The sequence below is a fragment of the Panulirus ornatus genome, chromosome 5 (assembly GCF_036320965.1).
Source record: "Panulirus ornatus isolate Po-2019 chromosome 5, ASM3632096v1, whole genome shotgun sequence".
In the NCBI taxonomy this organism is placed as follows: Eukaryota; Metazoa; Arthropoda; class Malacostraca; order Decapoda; family Palinuridae; genus Panulirus; species Panulirus ornatus.
The window spans coordinates 15802425-15824377 of NC_092228.1; the positions used below are offsets into that span (position 1 = coordinate 15802425).

The window sequence follows — 21953 nt, forward strand, 5'->3', positions numbered from 1 at the left end:
TGGAACTATGAAAGCAGAAGTGAGTCACAGGATGGAGGAGTGGCAAAGGTTCTGGGAGCGATGAGAGAATGTGTGGAAGGAGAGAATGTTATCTGGGAGAGCAAAAATGGATTTGTTTGAAGGAATAGTAGTTCCAACAATGTTATATGATTGCGAGGCATGGGCTATAGATAGGGTTATACCGAGGAAGGTGGATGTGTTGGAAATGAAGTGTTTGAGGACAATATATGATTGTGAGGTGATTTGATTAAGTAATGAAAGGGTAAGAGAGATGTATGGTAATAAAAAGAGTGTGGTTGAGAGAGCAGAAGAGGGTGTGTTGAAAAGGTTTGGACATATGGAGAGAATGAGTGAGGAAAGATTGACAAAGAGGATACATGTGTCAAAGTTGGAGGGAACTACGAGAAGCAGGAGACCAAAGTGGATGTGGAAGGATGAGTGAAAACGATTTTGAGTGATCAGGGCCTGAACATACAGGAAGTTGAGAGGCTTGCAAGGAATAGAGTGAATGAAAACGATGTAGTATACCGGGGTCGACGTGTTGTCAGTGAACTGAACCAGGGCATGTGAAGTGTCTGGGGTAAATCATGGAAAGGTCTGTGGGGCCTGAATATACATATATATATATACATACACATGTACATATTCCTGCTTGCTTGCCTTTATCCATTTCTGTCGCTACTCCGCCACACAGGTAATAGTGTCGCTTCCCCCAACTTCAGTGAGGTAGTGCCAGGAAAGCAGACAAAAAAAAAAGGCCACAATTGTTCACACTCAGTCTCTGGCTGTCATGTGTAATGCACCGAAACCACAGTTCCCTATCCACATCCAGGCCCCACAGATCTTTCCATGGTTTACCCCAGACTTCTCACATTCCCTAGTTCACCCCAGACGTTTCACATGTCCTGGTTCAGTCTATTGACAGCACATTGACCCCAGTATACCACATTGTTCCAATTCACTCTATTCCTTGCATGCCTTTCACCCTCCTGTGTGTATATATATGTATGCATGTATGATTTTATATTGCCCTAATGTATAAGGAAATTTCAGAATAGCATAAGGCTTAGGAGTAGATGTATGAGTGGAATTTTGTTGAGTTTAGGTTCCAAGTGAGTCTTCACATAGTATTCTACTATGCATGTGGGTTATGAATTTGATGGATATGAAGTGCCTTAGTTGTTTGATGCCATTAATGTGGAAAGTATGAACTTCATTTTATTCAATCTTGGCAGGGTTGACTCTATGCCGAATGGTCATGACAAATCTGTATCACCAGTACGTGTTGGAGAGATGGAGGGAGAGTCCAGAAAAAGGAAGTACCCTAGTGATAAAGCATATTTTATTGCCAAGGAGGTCCTAACCACAGAAAGAACATACAAAAAGGATCTCGAAGTTATCAATTTGGTAAGGTGTAAAACAATGTTGAAATAATTGGTAAGACAATGATGATTAAAAAAATTCTTAGTGTAGTTAGCTGAAATGATTGTTTTTCTCAGAAATTAATGTATCTGATGCACATGTATGTGCATACTCTTGCATCTTGCATGACAGTATTTAGGATTTCACATCTATGGATTCTGTAAATTGTTTTTAAAAAAAACAAGATTTATAGTTTCATTTTCAAATATATCTAGTTATACTTGTGAGAATGATAGTGCTGAATTTTTCATGAAATCTATTTAGAGTTTTTTTTATTCTACATGAAATGTTTATGAGCTAATTATTCTCTCATATTTGTCAAAGATCATGAACAGTTTTTACATGTGCCTCAGGTACACACAGCCTATAATCCATTCAACACATGACCAATATGTTAGTGAAACATGGTCTTCCACACTTGCACAAACACTTTTTGCCTTTTCTCAGAAAGCAAAAATGGGTATGTTTGAAGGAATAGTGGTTCCAACAATGTTGTATGGTTGCGAGGTGTGGGCTATGGATAGAGTGGTGCGCAGGAGGATGGATGTGCTGGAAATGAGATGTTTGAGGATAATGTCTGGTGTGAGGTGGTTTGATCGAGTAAGTAACGTAAGGGTAAGAGAGATGTGTGGAAATAAAAAGAGCGTGGTTGAGAGAGCAGAAGAGGGTGTTTTGAAATGGTTTGGGCACATGGAGAGAATGAGTGAGGAAAGGTTGACCAAGAGGATATATGTGTCGGAGGTGGAGGGAACGAGAAGAGGGAGACCAAATTGGAGGTGGAAAGATGGAGTGAAAAAGATTTTGTGTGATCGGGGCCTGAACATGCAGGAGGGTGAAAGGAGGGCAAGGAATAGAGTGAATTGGAGCGATGTGGTATACTGGGGTTGACGTGCTGTCAGTGGATTGTATCGGCATGTGAAGCGTCGGGTAAACCATGGAAAGCTGTGTAGGTATGTATATTTGCGTGTGTGGACGTATGTATATACATGTGTATGGGGGTGGGTTGGGCCATTTCTTTCGTCTGTTTCCTTGCGCTACCTCGCAAACGCGGGAGACAGCGACAAAAAAAAAAAAAAAAAAAAAAAAAACTTTTCATGCACCTTATTGCTTTGTCAAGTGAGACCAATATCATCATTCATTTTACAATAAAACATTGTTGGACTTACTGTATAGGAATTCTGCTACCAATGAACTCAAGTGAGACCAGTATACACTTTAAAAAACTAAATAAACTCATGCTTTATTCATCTTCTGAATTTTCAGACAAATATGTGCATGAATCAGAGTTCATGGCAGAAAATAATCTTAGGTGTGCATGAATCAGAAGAATTCATGGCCAAACAGGTCTTTTCTGAGCTGAAATGAATAACTAATTGCCATTAAAACATACAAGGGCATGCATTCTTTGACTGATTGAGACCTTGCAAAAATTATGTTAATTCAGATATGTGTGATGACAGCAGTGATGATATTGTTACTATTGAAAACAGTTGAGATAGATGCCACAATAAAATTGTTTATCAGTTTAATTGGACTTGAACACCAGGCATTTGTTGGTGAGCAAGAGATTATGACAGTTTATGATTACATGTTAATTGATGTGTTTGTAAAAGAGAGACTTTTGGATGTATATATACTGAGAGGGGCAGCTGGTGGGATGTCTGATCACTATCTTTTGTAGGCAATGGTGGATATTTGCAAGGTTATTGAAAAAAAGAGGAAATATTATAGCGAGAAGAGAGTGTTAAGAGTAACTGAGCTTGGCAAACAGACCTGTAGAGTAAAAAGGGAAGATGAAATAATTCCACCATATTTTAGCATTTGCTTTTATTAAGCTTTCTGTTACACAATTTCAGTGGTTGCGAGAAGAAGTGGGGAAGGAAGAAGGAATGCCTTGTGATGTTTTGACCCAGCTTTTTCAGCTTATTGACCCCATATATGAGTTTCACACTCAGCTCCTTAAGGAACTTGACACTCGACTAGCACAGTGGTGAGTATCCTTTTCATGCAGACATAGGTCTTGTGGCTGATAAACTCCTTAGACCACATTTTTATCATTATTTTGTGAATAAAAGGCATTTGACATTACATAGTGTATTATATCTTAATCATGCCAATTTATGATTTTTGCTTCTTTTTCTTCTCTGAAAATTGGCTCATGTATTGGCAAGTTAAACCTAGGAACTGTTTAATTTACTTCTGTTATACAAAATTTTACAGAATACAAAGTTTTTTGGTCATATTTTAAGTTATGTCAAAACTGTTAGAGGTTCAGAAACTTACTTTCAAAGTGGTGGCAAATAGAACCAAGTCTTAGGAGGATGTCTTATCTGGGGTACCAAGAGAATGGTGTTAGCCTCAATACTCTTTGTCATCTTTGTAATAATGATATTAGACACTGGCAATAAAGTAGAGGAAAGCAGTAAAAAGCTTTGCTGATGTGAGTAAACAAAAGGATTGTATCAGAAACTGATCGGATGGAGATGCAGAAAGACTTTGATGCAATTTACAAGAGTGCGGAAGTGAACCTAGCTAAATTTAAGAGGATAATTTTGAGAAGGTTTGAGAAGGTTTGTTGAATGTGTTTGATGATAGAGTGGCAGATATAGGGTGTTTTGGTCGAGGTGGTGTGCAAAGTGAGAGGGTTAGGGAAAATGATTTGGTAAACAGAGAAGAGGTAGTAAAAGCTTTGCGGAAGATGAAAGCCGGCAAGGCAGCAGGTTTGGATGGTATTGCTGTGGAATTTATTAAAAAAGGGGGTGACTGTATTGTTGACTGGTTGGTAAGGTTATTTAATGTATGTATGACTCATGGTGAGGTGCTTGAGGATTGGCGGAATGCGTGCATAGTGCCATTGTACAAAGGCAAAGGGGATAAGAGTGAGTGCTCAAATTACAGAGGTATAAGTTTGTTGAGTATTCCTGGTAAATTATATGGGAGGATATTGATTGAGAGGGTGAAGGCATGTACAGAGCATCAGATTGGGGAAGAGCAGTGTGGTTTCAGAAGTGGTAGAGGATGTGTGGATCAGGTGTTTGCTTTGAAGAATGTATGTGAGAAATACTTAGAAAAGCAAATGGATTTGTATGTAGCATTTATGGATCTGGAGAAGGCATATGATAGAGTTGATAGAGATGCTCTGTGGAAGGTATTAAGAATATATGGTGTGGGAGGCAAGTTGTTAGAAGCAGTGAAAAGTTTTTATCGAGGATGTAAGGCATGTGTACGTGTAGGAAGAGAGGAAAGTGATTGGTTCTCAGTGAATGTAGGTTTGCGGCAGGGGTGTGTGATGTCTCCATGGTTGTTTAATTTGTTTATGGATGGGGTTGTTAGGGAGGTGAATGCAAGAGTTTTGGAAAGAGGGGCAAGTATGAAGTCTGTTGGGGATGAGAGAGCTTGGGAAGTGAGTCAGTTGTTGTTCGCTGATGATACAGCGCTGGTGGCTGATTCATGTGAGAAACTGCAGAAGCTTGTGACTGAGTTTGGTAAAGTGTGTGAAAGAAGAAAGTTAAGAGTAAATGTGAATAAGAGCAAGGTTATTAGGTACAGTAGGGTTGAGGGTCAAGTCAATTGGGAGGTGAGTTTGAATGGAGAAAAACTGGAGGAAGTGAAGTGTTTTAGATATCTGGGAGTGGATCTGGCAGCGGATGGAACCATGGAAGCGGAAGTGGATCATAGGGTGGGGGAGGGGGCGAAAATTCTGGGAGCCTTGAAGAATGTGTGGAAGTCGAGAACATTATCTCGGAAAGCAATAATGGGTATGTTTGAAGGAATAGTGGTTCCAACAATGTTGTATGGTTGCGAGGCGTGGGCTATGGATAGAGTTGTGCGCAGGAGGATGGATGTGCTGGAAATGAGATGTTTGAGGACAATGGGTGGTGTGAGGTGATTTGATCGAGTAAGTAACGTAAGGGTAAGAGAGATGTGTGGAAATAAAAAGAGCGTGGTTGAGAGAGCAGAAGAGGGTGTTTTGAAATGGTTCGGGCACATGGAGAGAATGAGTGAGGAAAGATTGACCAAGAGAATATATGTGTCGGAGGTGGAGGGAACGAGGAGAAGAGGGAGACCAAATTGGAGGTGGAAAGATGGAGTGAAAAAGATTTTGTGTGATCGGGGCCTGAACATGCAGGAGGGTGAAAGGAGGGCAAGGAATAGAGTGAATTGGAGCGATGTGGTATACCGGGGTTGACGTGCTGTCAGTGGATTGAATCAAGGCATGTGAAGCGTCTGGGGTAAACCATGGAAAGCTGTGTAGGTATGTATATTTGCGTGTGTGGACGTATGTATATACATGTGTATGGGGGTGGGTTGGGCCATTTCTTTCGTCTGTTTCCTTGCGCTACCTCGCAAACGCGGGAGACAGCAAAAAAAAAAAAAAAAAAAAAAAAATTGAGAAAAAAAAAATTATAGATCAAGGAAAGATTTAATAGTAGTGCCAAGAAAAAGGCCTGACAGGAAGTGATAGAAAGTAGGCCAGTGTAAAAGATTTGGGTACTAGGCATCATCATGAATGAGAAACTAAATCTTAGAAAACATATTGAGAAGATTATGCTATCAAGTGATGAGTGGTATGATTGTGAGAACTTTCTTCACAAATATTGAAACCTGTTGATGAAAATTTTTGATATATATATATATATATATATATATATATATAAGAAGCCAGATAATACTGTTTTATATGCTCACCAATGAAACAAATAAACTGAGAGTTCAGAAGCCCTTTATAAGCAAGATTGAAGGAATGGAACATATGGACAACTACGAAAGGCTGAAAGAACTGCAACTACGTAGCCTAGAAAGAAGAAGCGAAAGATATGTGATAATGTATGAATGGCAACAAATTGAAGATATATGAGAGAATTTGTTAAACCTGAAAGTTTCCTTTTAGGGAAGATACAGAGTTTGTTAAGTTTTCAAGAATACCATAGCACATACTGAAAATAACTAAGAAAAAATATAAGACATCTTATCCAGGAAGCTGCTTTGAGAAATAAGAAACATGCATGTAAAAAGTCCAGAAACATTTAAAAAGTACTTATGTGTGGTTGAAGTCAGTCCCAGTTGAACCAAGAATTGATAATTATACATTGTAGGGGGCAGCTGAAAAGCATTAGTTTTATGCAGTTCAAGCAACATGTGCTGTGAGTCCTACCATTTGGCTTGATTTTGTCAGATGTACTCTGTGATATGTAGGTAGCTGCTCTCTCTCTCTCTCTTTCAGAAACAAAGTTATTGAGTCTGTAAGAATACTATGGAAAATATGAAAAAGATATCAAAGGAAAATATACAAAAAGGATGGAAAGACTAACCATTGTACTATCAGGAGACTCAAAAAATGTGAATGGAACAACTGCAGGGACATAGTTAAAGTCAGTCCCAAATGAAGTCACGACTGATGATTATATAATGAGTATGATGGCAGAGAGAAATAGGATTATTCATCATGCAAGATGTGTGTGACATGCTTCCCTTGCCTTTTGGCTGAACTGTCTTGTAGGTTCATGTTGGTACTTTCTAGTCCTGTTTTGGCAAAGTCTTGTCTCAGGTACTCATAGTTAGTTAGTTATCCTCATGTGCTCTTAGGTTTTCTGTTTTCAATAGAGAATTTGTTTTTCATCCTTCAGACTTATGTTTCCATATTTACAACCTGTAATTTTTGTGGATTTTTGCAGGGATGGTCGTGCAAGTGGATCAAACAAGCTGGAATCTCAAAGGGTCGGTGATATCATGCTGAAGAATATGAACATGCTAAAGGTAAGGACATTTATAGAAATCCACTGTAAGACTAGCAGAAAGACACCTATTAGTTTAGAATTTTGTATGTGTTGCTCAGTTATTTCATCTTGCAGGTGGTCTGAAACTGTTTTAATATTTCCAGAAAGTAATCAGAAATCAAGGGTAGTGAATAGGACTCTAGAATTGCGGGAAACCCTGAACTCTTACATTGTAGCATTAATATCAGTATTTGTATTTGTATGTGCATTTCAGAAATTGAAATGTTTTCCATTATTAGATCATAGATTGACATTTAAAAGTAAGTAGAATACCTTGAAAGTTATGTTAAGTACATTTGTGTTGTTGTTCATAGTGAGGGTGGAGGGAGTGTGATTAACACATTTGACAGTTCCTGATAAGAAATGAGAATGGGAGAGTTTGTCTGCTTTTTCTTTTCAGCTTGGGTTCCCACACAACTATTATTTCATACTAAGGCACAGCATTGATTGTGATTAACATGAATATATTTAGTTATGTTATACTAGATTTTACTAAATAGACTGAAATGGGTGCTGTGGAAACTGGCTTGCATACTGGGGAGGATATTGGAGTTGTTTTTCTTCAGAAATATTTATGTTGTTTTCATTTTGCCTGTCAAAAAAGTCCTCCATCACCTCAGAATTACATAAGAGATAATTAGGAACAGTTCCTCTGTAATTTCCATGATGTGAATAAAAGGCTAACCAGAGAGTGGCAGGGTTGGCTTCCTGAGCTGACCTCCCTTCTGTTACAGTCCTTCAAAAATCTCTCTAAATCACTTTGTTCTCCACATCTCTCACTGCATCCCCTCTTTCTTCAGCAACTATCCCATAGCACATCCACCAATCTACAAAGTTTCTGTGGGGTGACCATGTACAGAAGACGAGCAGGTTGATGGCCATACATTGAAACTGTGATAGTACCATTGTGGGTACTGAGGAGAGCAGATTTTTTTTCCTGTATCTTCTTGGAGTTGGAAGAGACCCATAGAGGCTACTGATGGTATGAGAAGTCAACTGAATATTTAACCCCAAACTCCTCTAGATAGTTATGTATGCAAGATGGGTAACCCATCTACATGGATATTTATTTACTTGATCGCTGTTTCTTGCATAAGCGAGGTAGCTTCAGGAAACAGACGAAGAAAGACCCATCCACTCATGAAATGAAAGGTAGTGAAAGCCTTATATAAGATGAAGTTAGGTAGAATAGCAGGAGTGGATGGGATTGAGGTTGGAGTTTCTCAAGGTGATAGTGTTGTTCATTGATTATTCATCATACTCAAAGTTTGTATGGATAAAGATAAAGTGTCAGAGAGGCCTCGATAAAAGGCAAGTGAGCCAAAAGTGAATGCTGAAATTTCACAGGTTCAAGTTTGTGTATTATACATGGTAAGGTGTATGGGAAGATGATGACTGAGAGAGTGGTGGTATGCACAGAAATGTGGACTAGGGAGGACGAGTGTGACTCTATTTCATGTGTGGCGGGGTGGCGACGGGAATGGGTGAAGGCGGCAAGTATGGAGTGATAAAGATTCTGAGTGATCGGGGCCTGAACATGCAGGAGGGTGAAAGGCGTGCAAGGAATAGAGTGAATTGGAACGATGTGGTATACTGGGGTCGACGTGCTGTCAGTGGATTGAACCAGGGCATGTGAAGCATCTGGGGTAAACCATGGAAAGTTTTGTAGGGCCTGGATGCAGAAAGGGAGCTGTGGTTTTGGTGCATTATACATGACAGCTAGAGACTGAGTGTGAATGAATGTGGCCTTTGTTGTCTTGTCCTAGCGCTACCTCACGCACATTCAGGGGGAGGGGGTTTTCATTTCATGTGTGGCAGGATGGCGATGCAAATGAATAAGGGCAGACAGTATGAATTATGTACATGTGTATATATATGTCTGTATGTGTATATATATGTATACGTTGAGATGTATGGGTATGTATATGTGCGTGTGTGGACATGTATGTATATACATCTGTGTGTGGGTGGGTTGGGCCATTCTTTTGTCCGTTTCCTTGCGCTACCTCGCTAACGAGGGAGACAGCGACAAAGCATATATATATATATATATATATATATATATATATATATATATATATATATATATATATGGAAAAGTTGAGGTCCAGATAAATTTTTGGTCTGTCAAGGCTTTATTATGGCGGATGACCAACTACCTACCCTCATGTATCCAAGATATGGTTGTACTTTGTGTAATGAAGACAATTGAGAAACATCATAAGCCAATATTCCTGTTTCATGATAAAGAGAAGTGGACCAGGCAGTATGATACAGTGGTTAAATTGATGAAAACTACTATTGACATTTGTGTAAATAAATTATACATTTCCCTTTCCATAGCCAGAGGTTGAACCATTATGTGACATTCATTTTTCATTTCATTTCAAGCTAGAAGTTTCAGTTTTCTAAATTATTTCTTACATTTTTCATATGTATATATATATATATATATATATATATATATATATATATATATATATATATCTTTTTCTTTCAAACTATTCGCCATTTCCCGCATTAGCGAGGTAGCGTTAAGAACAGAGGACTGGGCCTTTGAGGGAATACCCTCAACTGGCCCAGTTCTCTGTTCCTTCTTTTGGAAAATTGAAAAAAAAAAAAAAAAAAAAAAAAAAAAAAACGAGAGGGGAGGATTTCCAGCCCCCCGCTCCCTCCCCTTTTAGTCGCCTTCTACGACACGCAGGGAATACGTGGGAAGTATTCTTAATCCCCTATCCCCAGGGATATATATATATATATATATATATATATATATATATATATATATTTTTTTTTTCATACTATTCGACATTTCCCGTGATAGCGAGGTAGCGTTAAGAACAGAGGACTGGGCCTTTAAGGGAATACCCTCACCTGGCCCCCTTCTCTGTACCTTCTTTTGGAAAAAAAAAAATATATATATATATGTATATATATATATATATGTATATATATATATATATATATATATATATATATATATATATATATATATATATATATATATATGTATATGTCTGTGTGGATCAGGTGTTTGCTTTGAAGAATGTATGTGAGAAATACTTAGAAAAGCAAATGGATTTGTATGTAGCATTTATGGATCTGGAGAAGGCATATGATAGAGTTGATAGAGATGCTCTGTGGAAGGTATTAAGAATATATGGTGTGGGAGGCAAGTTGTTAGAAGCAGTGAAAAGTTTTTATCGAGGATGTAAGGCATGTGTACGTGTAGGAAGAGAGGAAAGTGATTGGTTCTCAGTGAATGTAGGTTTGCGGCAGGGGTGTGTGATGTCTCCATGGTTGTTTAATTTGTTTATGGATGGGGTTGTAAGGGAGGTAAATGCAAGAGTCCTGGAAAGAGGGGCAAGTATGAAGTCTGTTGGGGATGAGAGAGCTTGGGAAGTGAGTCAGTTGTTGTTCGCTGATGATACAGCGCTGGTGGCTGATTCATGTGAGAAACTGCAGAAGCTGGTGACTGAGTTTGGTAAAGTGTGTGGAAGAAGAAAGTTGAGAGTAAATGTGAATAAGAGCAAGGTTATTAGGTACAGTAGGGGTGAGGGTCAAGTCAATTGGGAGGTGAGTTTGAATGGAGAAAAACTGGAGGAAGTGAAGTGTTTTAGATATCTGGGAGTGGATCTGTCAGCGGATGGAACCATGGAAGCGGAAGTGGATCATAGGGTGGGGGAGGGGGCGAAAATTTTGGGAGCCTTGAAAAATGTGTGGAAGTCGAGAACACTATCTCGGAAAGCAAAAATGGGTATGTTTGAGGGAATAGTGGTTCCAACAATGTTGTATGGTTGCGAGGCGTGGGCTATGGATAGAGATGTGCGCAGGAGGATGGATGTGCTGGAAATGAGATGTTTGAGGACAATGTGTGGTGTGAGGTGGTTTGATCGAGTAAGTAACGTAAGGGTAAGAGAGATGTGTGGAAATAAAAAGAGCGTGGTTGAGAGAGCAGAAGAGGGTGTTTTGAAATGGTTTGGGCACATGGAGAGAATGAGTGAGGAGAGATTGACCAAGAGGATATATGTGTCGGAGGTGGAGGGAACAAGGAGAAGAGGGAGACCAAATTGGAGGTGGAAAGATGGAGTGAAAAAGATTTTGTGTGATCGGGGCCTGAACATGCAGGAGGGTGAAAGGAGGGCAAGAAATAGAGTGAATTGGAGTCATGTGGTATACAGGGGTTGACGTGCTGTCAGTGGATTGAAGCAAGGCATGTGAAGCGTCTGGGGTAAACCATGGAAAGCTGTGTAGGTATGTATATTTGCGTGTGTGGACGTGTGTATGTACATGTGTATGGGGGGGGGGTTGGGCCATTTCTTTCGTCTGTTTCCTTGCGCTACCTCGCAAACGCGGGAGACGGCGACAAAGTATAAAAAAAAAAAAAAAAAAAAAAAAAAATATGCCTTTGTACAAAGGCACTATGCACGCATTCCGCCAATCCTCAGGCACGTCACCATGAGTCATACATACATTAAATAACCTTACCAACCAGTCAACAATACAGTCACCCCCTTTTTTAATAAATTCCACTGCAATACCATCCAAACCTGCTGCCTTGCCGGCTTTCATCTTCCGCAAAGCTTTCACTACCTCTTCTCTGTTTACCAAATCATTTTCCCTAACCCTCTCACTTTGCACACCACCTCGACCAAAACACCCTATATCTGCCACTCTATCATCAAACACATTCAACAAACCTTCAAAATACTCACTCCATCTCCTTCTCACATCACCACTACTTGTTATCACCTCCCCATTTGCGCCCTTCACTGAAGTTCCCATTTGCTCCCTTGTCTTACGCACTTTATTTACCTCCTTCCAGAACATCTTTTTATTCTCCCTAAAATTTAATGATACTCTCTCACCCCAACTCTCATTTGCCCTTTTTTTCACCTCTTGCACCTTTCTCTTGACCTACTGTCTCTTTCTTTTATACATCTCCCACTCAATTGCATTTTTTCCCTGCAAAAATCGTCCAAATGCCTCTCTCTTCTCTTTCACTAATACTCTTACTTCTTCATCCCACCACTCACTACCCTTTCTAATCAACCCACCTCCCACTCTTCTCATGCCACAAGCATCTTTTGCGCAATCCATCACTGTGCCATTGTACAAAGGCAAAGGGGATAAGAGTGAGTGCTCAAATTATAGAGGTATAAGTTTGTTGAGTATTCCTGGTAAATTATATGGGAGGGTATTGATTGAGAGGGTGAAGGCATGTACAGAGCATCAGATTGGGGAAGAGCAGTGTGGTTTCAGAAGTGGTAGAGGATGTGTGGATCAGGTGTTTGCTTTGAAGAATGTATGTGAGAAATACATAGAAAAGCAAATGGATTTGTATGTAGCATTTATGGATCTGGAGAAGGCATATGATAGAGTTGATAGAGATGCTCTGTGGAAGGTATTAAGAATATATGGTGTGGGAGGAAAGTTGTTAGAAGCAGTGAAAAGTTTTTATCGAGGATGTAAGGCATGTGTACGTGTAGGAAGAGAGGAAAGTGATTGGTTCTCAGTGAATGTAGGTTTGCGGCAGGGGTGTGTGATGTCTCCATGGTTGTTTAATTTGTTTATGGATGGGGTTGTTAGGGAGGTAAATGCAAGAGTTTTGGAAAGAGGGGCAAGTATGAAGTCTGTTGGGGATGAGAGAGCTTGGCAAGTGAGTCAGTTGTTGTTCGCTGATGATACAGCGCTGGTGGCGGATTCATGTGAGAAACTGCAGAAGCTGGTGACGGAGTTTGGTAAAGTGTGTGGAAGAAGAAAGTTAAGAGTAAATGTCAATAAGAGCAAGGTTATTAGGTACAGTAGGGTTGAGGGTCAAGTCAATTGGGAGGTGAGTTTGAATGGTGAGAGGCTGGAGGAAGTGAAGTGTTTTAGATATCTGGGAGTGGATCTGTCAGCGGATGGAACCATGGAAGCGGAAGTGGATCATAGGGTGGGGGGAGGGGGCGAAAATTTTGGGAGCCTTGAAAAATGTGTGGAAGTCGAGAACATTATCCCGGAAAGCAAAAATGGGTATGTTTGAAGGAATAGTGTGTTTCCAAACAATGTTTTTTTGTAGGTGCGAGGCGTGTAGGCTATGGATAGAGTTATGCATTAAATAACCTTACCAACAGTCAACATACAGTCACCCCTTTTTTAATAAATTCCTGCAATACATCCAAACAGCGCCTTGCGGCTTTCATCTTCTGCAAAGCTTTTACTACCTCTTCTCTGTTTACCAAACTCATTTTTCCCTAACCTGCCACTTTGCACAACCCACCTCGACCAAAAACCACCTAGCTCTGCCACTCTTCATCAAACACATTCAACAAACTTCAAAATACTCATCCATCTCTTCTCACATCACCACTACTTGTTATCACCTCCCTTAGCGCCCTTCATGAAGTTCCATTTGCTCCTTGTCTTACGCACTTTATTTACCTCCTTCCAGACCATCTTTTTATTCTCCCTAAATTATTATCTCTCTTCTCCCCAACTCTCATTTGCCTCTTTTTCACTCTTGCCACCTTTCTCTTGACCTTCTGTCTTCTTTCTTTTATACATCTCCCACTCAATTGGAGTTTTTTCCCTGCAAATATTATCCAAATGCCTTCTTTCTCTTTCACTAATAATCTTACTTGTTAATCCCACCACTCACTACCCTTTTAATCAAACCCACCTACCACTCTTCTCATGCCAGAAGCATGGGTTTGTGCAATGCCATCACTGATTCCCTAAATACATCCCATTCCTCCCCCACTCCCCTTACTTCCAGGATTGTGGAAGTATGTGATAGAATGTATCAGTATATTCTCGATTCGATGGGTAAAACTGAAAGTTGATGGAGAGAGATGGGTGATTATGGTGCATATGCACCTGGGCATGAGAAGAAAGATCATGAGAGGCAGTGTCTTTGGGAAGCAGCTGAATGAGTGTGTTAGTGGTTTTGATGCTCACGAGAACGGGTTTTAGTTGTTGGGTGATTGAATGCAAAAGTGAATAATGTGGAGTTGAGGAATTAATTGGTATACGTGGGTGTTCAGTGGTGTAATTGGAATGGTGAAGAGCTGTAGATTTATGTGCTGAAAAAGGATGATGATTGGGAATACCTGGTTTAAAAAGCGAGATATACATAGTATTACTTATATTAGATATATATATATATATATATATGTATAAATATATATAATATATATATATATATATCTATATTATAATATTCCTGGATAAATTATTATAGGAGGGTATTGGTTGAGAGGGTGAAGGCATGTACAGAGCATCGATTGGGGAAGGAGCAGTGTGGTTTTCAGAAGTGGTAGAGGATGTGTGGATCAGGTGTTTTCTATGAAGAATGTTATGTGAGAAATACTTAGAAAAGCAAATGCTTTGTATGTAGCATTTATGGATCTGATGAAGGCTTATGATAGTAGATGCTAGAGTTGCTATGTGGAAGGTATTAAGAATTATATGGTGTGGGCGGCAAGTTGCTAGAAGCAGTGAACGGTTTTATTGAGGATGTAAAGGCATGGTATGTGTAGGAAGAGAGGAAAGTGATGGTTCTCAGTGAATGTAGGTTTGCGCAGGGGATGTGTGATGTCTCCATGGTTGTTAAATTTGTTTATGGATGGGGTTGTTAGGGGAGGTAAATTGCAAGAGTTTTGAAAGAGGGGCAAGTATGTAGTCTTGATGGGGATGAGATGAGCTTGGGAAGTGAGTCGATGTTGTTCGCTGATGATACCGCGCTGGTGGGCTGATATTCATGTTAGAAACTGCAGAAGCTGGTGATGAGTTTGGTTATAAGTGTGTGAAAGAGAAAGTTAGAGTAGATGTGGAATAAGAGCAAGGTTATTAGGTACAGTAGAGTTGAGGGTCACGTCAATTGGGAGGTAAGTTTGAAAAATTTGGCGAAAAAATACTGGAGGAAGTAAAGTGTTTTAGATATCTGGGGGTGGATCTGCTGCGGGATGGAACCATGGAAGCGGAAGTGGATCTTAGGGTTGGGGGTGGGGGGCGAAATATTCTGGGAGCCTGAAGAATGTGTGGAAGTCGAGAACATTATCTCGGAGGAAAAGCAAAAAAAGGGTATGTTTGAAGGTATTGTGGTTCCAACAAGGTTGTTTTGGGTGCGAGCGTAGGGCTATGGATTGATTATGCATTTAATAACTTACCAACCAGTCAAAATACTGTTCACCCCCTTTTTTAATAAATCCACTGCAATACCTTTCCACCTGCTGCCCTTGGCGGCTTTCATCTTCCGCAAAGCTTTTTTACTATCCTCTTCTCTGTTACCAACTCATTTTCCTAACCCTCGCACTTTGCACACCACCTCGACCCAAAACACCCTATATCTGCTACTCTATCATCAATCACATTCAACAAACCTTCAAATACTCACTCCATCTCCTTCTCACATCACCACTACTTGTTATCACCTCCCCATTTGCGCCCTTCACTGAAGTTCCCATTTGCTCCTTGTCTTACGCACTTTTTTACCTCCTTCCAGAACATCTTTTTATTCTCCCTAAAATTTAATGATACTCTCTCACCCCAACTCTCATTTGCCCTTTTTTTCACCTCTTGCACCTTTCTCTTGACCTACTGTCTCTTTCTTTTATACATCTCCCACTCAATTGCATTTTTTCCCTGCAAAAAATCGTCCAAATGCCTCTCTCTTCTCTTTCACTAATACTCTTACTTCTTCATCCCACCACTCACTACCCTTTCTAATCAACCCACCTCCCACTCTTCTCATGCCACAAGCATCTTTTGCGCAATCCATCACTGTGCCATTGTACAAAGGCAAAGGGGATAAGAGTGAGTGCTCAAATTATAGAGGTATAAGTTTGTTGAGTATTCCTGGTAAATTATATGGGAGGGTATTGATTGAGAGGGTGAAGGCATGTACAGAGCATCAGATTGGGGAAGAGCAGTGTGGTTTCAGAAGTGGTAGAGGATGTGTGGATCAGGTGTTTGCTTTGAAGAATGTATGTGAGAAATACATAGAAAAGCAAATGGATTTGTATGTAGCATTTATGGATCTGGAGAAGGCATATGATAGAGTTGATAGAGATGCTCTGTGGAAGGTATTAAGAATATATGGTGTGGGAGGAAAGTTGTTAGAAGCAGTGAAAAGTTTTTATCGAGGATGTAAGGCATGTGTACGTGTAGGAAGAGAGGAAAGTGATTGGTTCTCAGTGAATGTAGGTTTGCGGCAGGGGTGTGTGATGTCTCCATGGTTGTTTAATTTGTTTATGGATGGGGTTGTTAGGGAGGTAAATGCAAGAGTTTTGGAAAGAGGGGCAAGTATGAAGTCTGTTGGGGATGAGAGAGCTTGGCAAGTGAGTCAGTTGTTGTTCGCTGATGATACAGCGCTGGTGGCGGATTCATGTGAGAAACTGCAGAAGCTGGTGACGGAGTTTGGTAAAGTGTGTGGAAGAAGAAAGTTAAGAGTAAATGTCAATAAGAGCAAGGTTATTAGGTACAGTAGGGTTGAGGGTCAAGTCAATTGGGAGGTGAGTTTGAATGGTGAGAGGCTGGAGGAAGTGAAGTGTTTTAGATATCTGGGAGTGGATCTGTCAGCGGATGGAACCATGGAAGCGGAAGTGGATCATAGGGTGGGGGAGGGGGCGAAAATTTTGGGAGCCTTGAAAAATGTGTGGAAGTCGAGAACATTATCCCGGAAAGCAAAAATGGGTATGTTTGAAGGAATAGTGGTTCCAACAATGTTGTATGGTTGCGAGGCGTGGGCTATGGATAGAGTTGTGCGCAGGAGGATGGATGTGCTGGAAATGAGATGTTTGAGGACAATGTGTGGTGTGAGGTGGTTTGATCGAGTAAGTAACGTAAGGGTAAGAGAGATGTGTGGAAATAAAAAGAGCGTGGTTGAGAGAGCAGAAGAGGGTGTTTTGAAATGGTTTGGGCACATGGAGAGAATGAGTGAGGAAAGATTGACCAAGAGGATATATGTGTCGGAGGTGGAGGGAACGAGGAGAAGAGGGAGACCAAATTGGAGGTGGAAAGATGGAGTGAAAAGGATTTTGTGTGATCGGGGCCTGAACATGCAGGAGGGTGAAAGACTCCATACTTGCCCCTCTTTCCAAAACTCCTGCATTCACCTCCCTAACAACCCCATCCATAAACAAATCAAACAACCATGGAGACATCACACACCCCTGCCGCAAACCTACATTCACTGAGAACCAATCACTTTCCTCTCTTCCTACACGTACACATGCCTTACATCCTCGATAAAAACTTTTCACTGCTTCTAACAACTTGCCTCCCACACCATATATTCTTAATACCTTCCACAGAGCATCTCTATCAAATGGATCTGGAGAAGGCATATGATATATATATATATATATATATATATATATATATATATATATATATATATATATATATATATATATATATATTTTTATATATATATATATATATATATATATATATATATATATATATATATATATATATATATATATGAAAATTGTAAGAATATATATATATGATTATTGGTGCATATGCACCTGGGCATGAGAAGAAAGATCATGAGAGGCAAGTGTTTTGGGAGCAGCTGAATGAGTGTGTTAGTGGTTTTGATGCACGAGACCGGGTTATAGTGATGGATGATTTGAATGCAAAGGTGAATAATGTGGCAGTTGAGGGAATGATTGGTATACATGGGGTGTTCAGTGTTGTAAATGGAAATGGTAAAGAGCTTGTAGATTTATGTGCTGAAAAAGGACTGGAGATTGGGAATACCTGGTTTAAAAAGCGAGATATACATAAGTATACATATATATATATATATATATATATATATATATATATATATATATATATATATATATATATATATATATATATATTCCTGGTAAATTATATGGGAGGGTATTGATTGAGAGGGTGAAGGCATGTACAGAGCATCAGATTGTGGAAGAGCAGTGTGGTTTCAGAAGTGGTAGAGGATGTGTGGATCAGGTGTTTTCTTTGAAGAATGTATGTGAGAAATACTTAGAAAAGCAAATGGATTTGTATGTAGCATTTATGGATCTGAAGAAGGCTTATGATAGAGTTGATAGAGATGCTATGTGGAAGGTATTAAGAATATATGGTGTGGGAGGCAAGTTGCTAGAAGCAGTGAAAAGTTTTTATTGAGGATGTAAGGCATGTGTATGTGTAGGAAGAGAGGAAAGTGATTGGTTCTCAGTGAATGTAGGTTTGCGGCAGGGGTGTGTGATGTCTCCATGGTTGTTTAATTTGTTTATGGATGGGGTTGTTAGGGAGGTAAATGCAAGAGTTTTGGAAAGAGGGGCAAGTATGAAGTCTGTTGGGGATGAGAGAGCTTGGGAAGTGAGTCAGATGTTGTTCGCTGATGATACAGCGCTGGTGGCTGATTCATGTGAGAAACTGCAGAAGCTGGTGACTGAGTTTGGTAAAGTGTGTGAAAGAAGAAAGTTAAGAGTAGATGTGAATAAGAGCAAGGTTATTAGGTACAGTAGGGTTGAGGGTCAAGTCAATTGGGAGGTAAGTTTGAATGGAGAAAAACTGGAGGAAGTAAAGTGTTTTAGATATCTGGGGGTGGATCTGGCAGCGGATGGAACCATGGAAGCGGAAGTGGATCATAGGGTGGGGGAGGGGGCGAAAATTCTGGGAGCCTTGAAGAATGTGTGGAAGTCGAGAACATTATCTCGGAAAGCAAAAATGGGTATGTTTGAAGGAATAGTGGTTCCAACAATGTTGTATGGTTGCGAGGCGTAGGCTATGGATAGAGTTATGCATTAAATAACCTTACCAACCAGTCAACAATACAGTCACCCCCTTTTTTAATAAATTCCACTGCAATACCATCCAAACCAGCTGCCTTGCCGGCTTTCATCTTCTGCAAAGCTTTTACTACCTCTTCTCTGTTTACCAACTCATTTTCCCTAACCCTCGCACTTTGCACACCACCTCGACCAAAACACCCTATATCTGCCACTCTATCATCAAACACATTCAACAAACCTTCAAAATACTCACTCCATCTCCTTCTCACATCACCACTACTTGTTATCACCTCCCCATTTGCGCCCTTCACTGAAGTTCCCATTTGCTCCCTTGTCTTACGCACTTTATTTACCTCCTTCCAGAACATCTTTTTATTCTCCCTAGAATTTAATGATACTCTCTCACCCCAACTCTCATTTGCCCTTTTTTTCACCTCTTGCACCTTTCTCTTGACCTCCTGTCTCTTTCTTTTATACGTCTCCCACTCAATTTCAATTTTTCCCTGCAAAAATCGTCCAAATGCCTCTCTCTTCTCTTTCACTAATACTCTTACTTCTTCATCCCACCACTCACTACCCTTTCTAATCAACCCACCTCCCACTCTTCTCATGCCACAAGCATCTTTTGCGCAATCCATCACTGATTCCCTAAATACATCCCATTCCTCCCCCACTCCCCTTACTTCCAGGAGTTGTGGAAGTATGTGATAGAATGTAAGTAAATTCTCGATTAATATGGGTAAAACTGAAAGTTGATGGAGAGAGATGGGTGATTATTGGTGCATATGCACCTGGGCATGAGAAGAAAGATCATGAGAGGCAAGTGTTTTGGGAGCAGCTGAATGAGTGTGTTAGTGGTTTTGATGCACGAGACCGGGTTTTAGTGTTGGGTGATTTGAATGCAAAGGTGAATAATGTGGCAGTTGAGGGAATAATTGGTATACATGGGGTGTTCAGTGTTGTAAATGGAAATGGTGAAGAGCTTGTAGATTTATGTGCTGAAAAAGGACTGATGATTGGGAATACCTGGTTTAAAAAGCGAGATATACATAAGTATACTTATGTAAGTAGGAGAGATGGCCAGAGAGCGTTATTGGATTACGTGTTAATTGACAGGTGCGCGAAAGAGAGACTTTTGGATGTTAATGTGCTGAGAGGTGCAACTGGAGGGATGTCTGATCATTATCTTGTGGAGGCTAAGGTGAAGATTTGTATAGGTTTTCAGAAAAGAAGAGTGAATGTTGGGGTGAAGAGGGTGGTGAGAGTAAGTGAGCTTGGGAAGGAGACTTGTGTGAGGAAGTACCAGGAGAGACTGAGTACAGAACGGAAATATATATATATATATATATATATATATATATATATATATATATATATATATATATATATATATATTTTTTTTTTTTTTTGCTTTGTCGCTGTCTCCCGCGTTTGCGAGGTAGCGCAAGGAAACAGACGAAAGAAATGGCCCAACCCACCCCCATACACATGTATATACATACGTCCACACACGCAAATATACATACCTACACAGCTTTCCATGGTTTATCCCAGACGCTTCACATGCCCTGATTCAACCCACTGACAGCACGTCAACCCCGGTATACCACATCGATCTAATTCACTCTATTCCTTGCCCTCCTTTCACCCTCCTGCATGTTCAGGCCCCGATCACACAAAATCTTTTTCACTCCATCTTTCCACCTCCAATTTGGTCTCCCACTTCTCCTCGTTCCCTCTACCTCCGACACATATATCCTCTTGGTCAATCTCTCCTCACTCATTCTCCCCATGTGCCCAAACCATTTCAAAACACCCTCTTCTGCTCTCTCAACCACGCTCTTTTTATTTCCACACATCTCTCTTACCCTTACGTTACTTACTCGATCAAACACCTCACACCACACATTGTCCTCAAACATCTCATTTCCAGCACATCCATCCTCCTGCGCACAACTCTATCCATAGCCCACGCCTCGCAACCATACAACATTGTTGGAACCACTATTCCTTCAAACATACCCATTTTTGCTTTCCGAGATAATGTTCTCGACTTCCACACATTCTTCAAGGCTCCCAGGATTTTCGCCCCTACCCCACCCTATGATCCACTTCCGCTTCCATGGTTCCATCCGCTGCCAGATCCACTCCAAGATATCTAAAACACTTTACTTCCTCCAGTTTTTCTCCATTCAAACTTACCTCCCAATTGACTTGACCCTCAACCCCACTGCACCTAATAACCTTGCTCTTATTCACATTTACTCTTAACTTTCTTCTTTCACACACTTTACCAAACTCAGTCACCAGCTTCTGCAGTTTCTCACATGAATCAGCCACCAGCGCTGTATCATCAGCGAACAACAACTGACTCACTTCCCAAGCTCTCTCATCCCCAACAGACTTCATACTTGCCCCTCTTTCCAAAACTCTTGCATTCATCTCCCTAACAACCCCATCCATAAACAAATTAAACAACCATGGAGACATCACACACCCCTGCCGCAAACCTACATTCACTGAGAACGAATCACTTTCCTGTCTTCCTACATGTACACATGCCTTACATCCTCGATAAAAACTTTTCACTGCTTCTAACAATTTGCCTCCCACAACATATATTCTTAATACCTTCCACAGAGCATCTCTATCAACTCTATCATAAGCCTTCTCCAGATCCATAAATGCTACATACAAATCCATTTGCTTTTCTAAGTATTTCTCACATACATTCTTCAAAGCAAACACCTGATCCACACATCCTCTACCACTTCTGAAACCACACTGCTCTTCCCCAATCTGATGCTCTGTACATGCCCTCACCCTCTCAATCAATACCCTCCCATATAATTTACCAGGAATACTCAACAAACTTATACCTCTGTAATTTGAGCACTCACTCTTATCCCCTTTGCCTTTGTACAATGGCACTATGCACGCATTCCGCCAATCCTCAGGCACCTCACCATGAGTCATACATACATTAAATAACCTTACC

At 40.3% G+C, this 21953-nt stretch overlaps 1 protein-coding gene across 8 annotated transcripts in view; it reads left to right on the forward strand.

The window, feature by feature from the left end:
• Cdep (Chondrocyte-derived ezrin-like domain containing protein) overlaps positions 1–21953 on the forward strand; it is a 729829-nt gene that overhangs the window by 678170 nt on the left and 29706 nt on the right. For all 8 annotated transcript variants that reach the window (XM_071661711.1, XM_071661716.1, XM_071661717.1 and 5 more), the window contains 3 exons: positions 1236–1407; positions 3279–3412; positions 7098–7179. In XM_071661711.1, coding sequence (XP_071517812.1) covers positions 1236–1407; positions 3279–3412; positions 7098–7179 — 388 coding nt within the window. The remainder of the gene's footprint in view (positions 1–1235; positions 1408–3278; positions 3413–7097; positions 7180–21953) is intronic.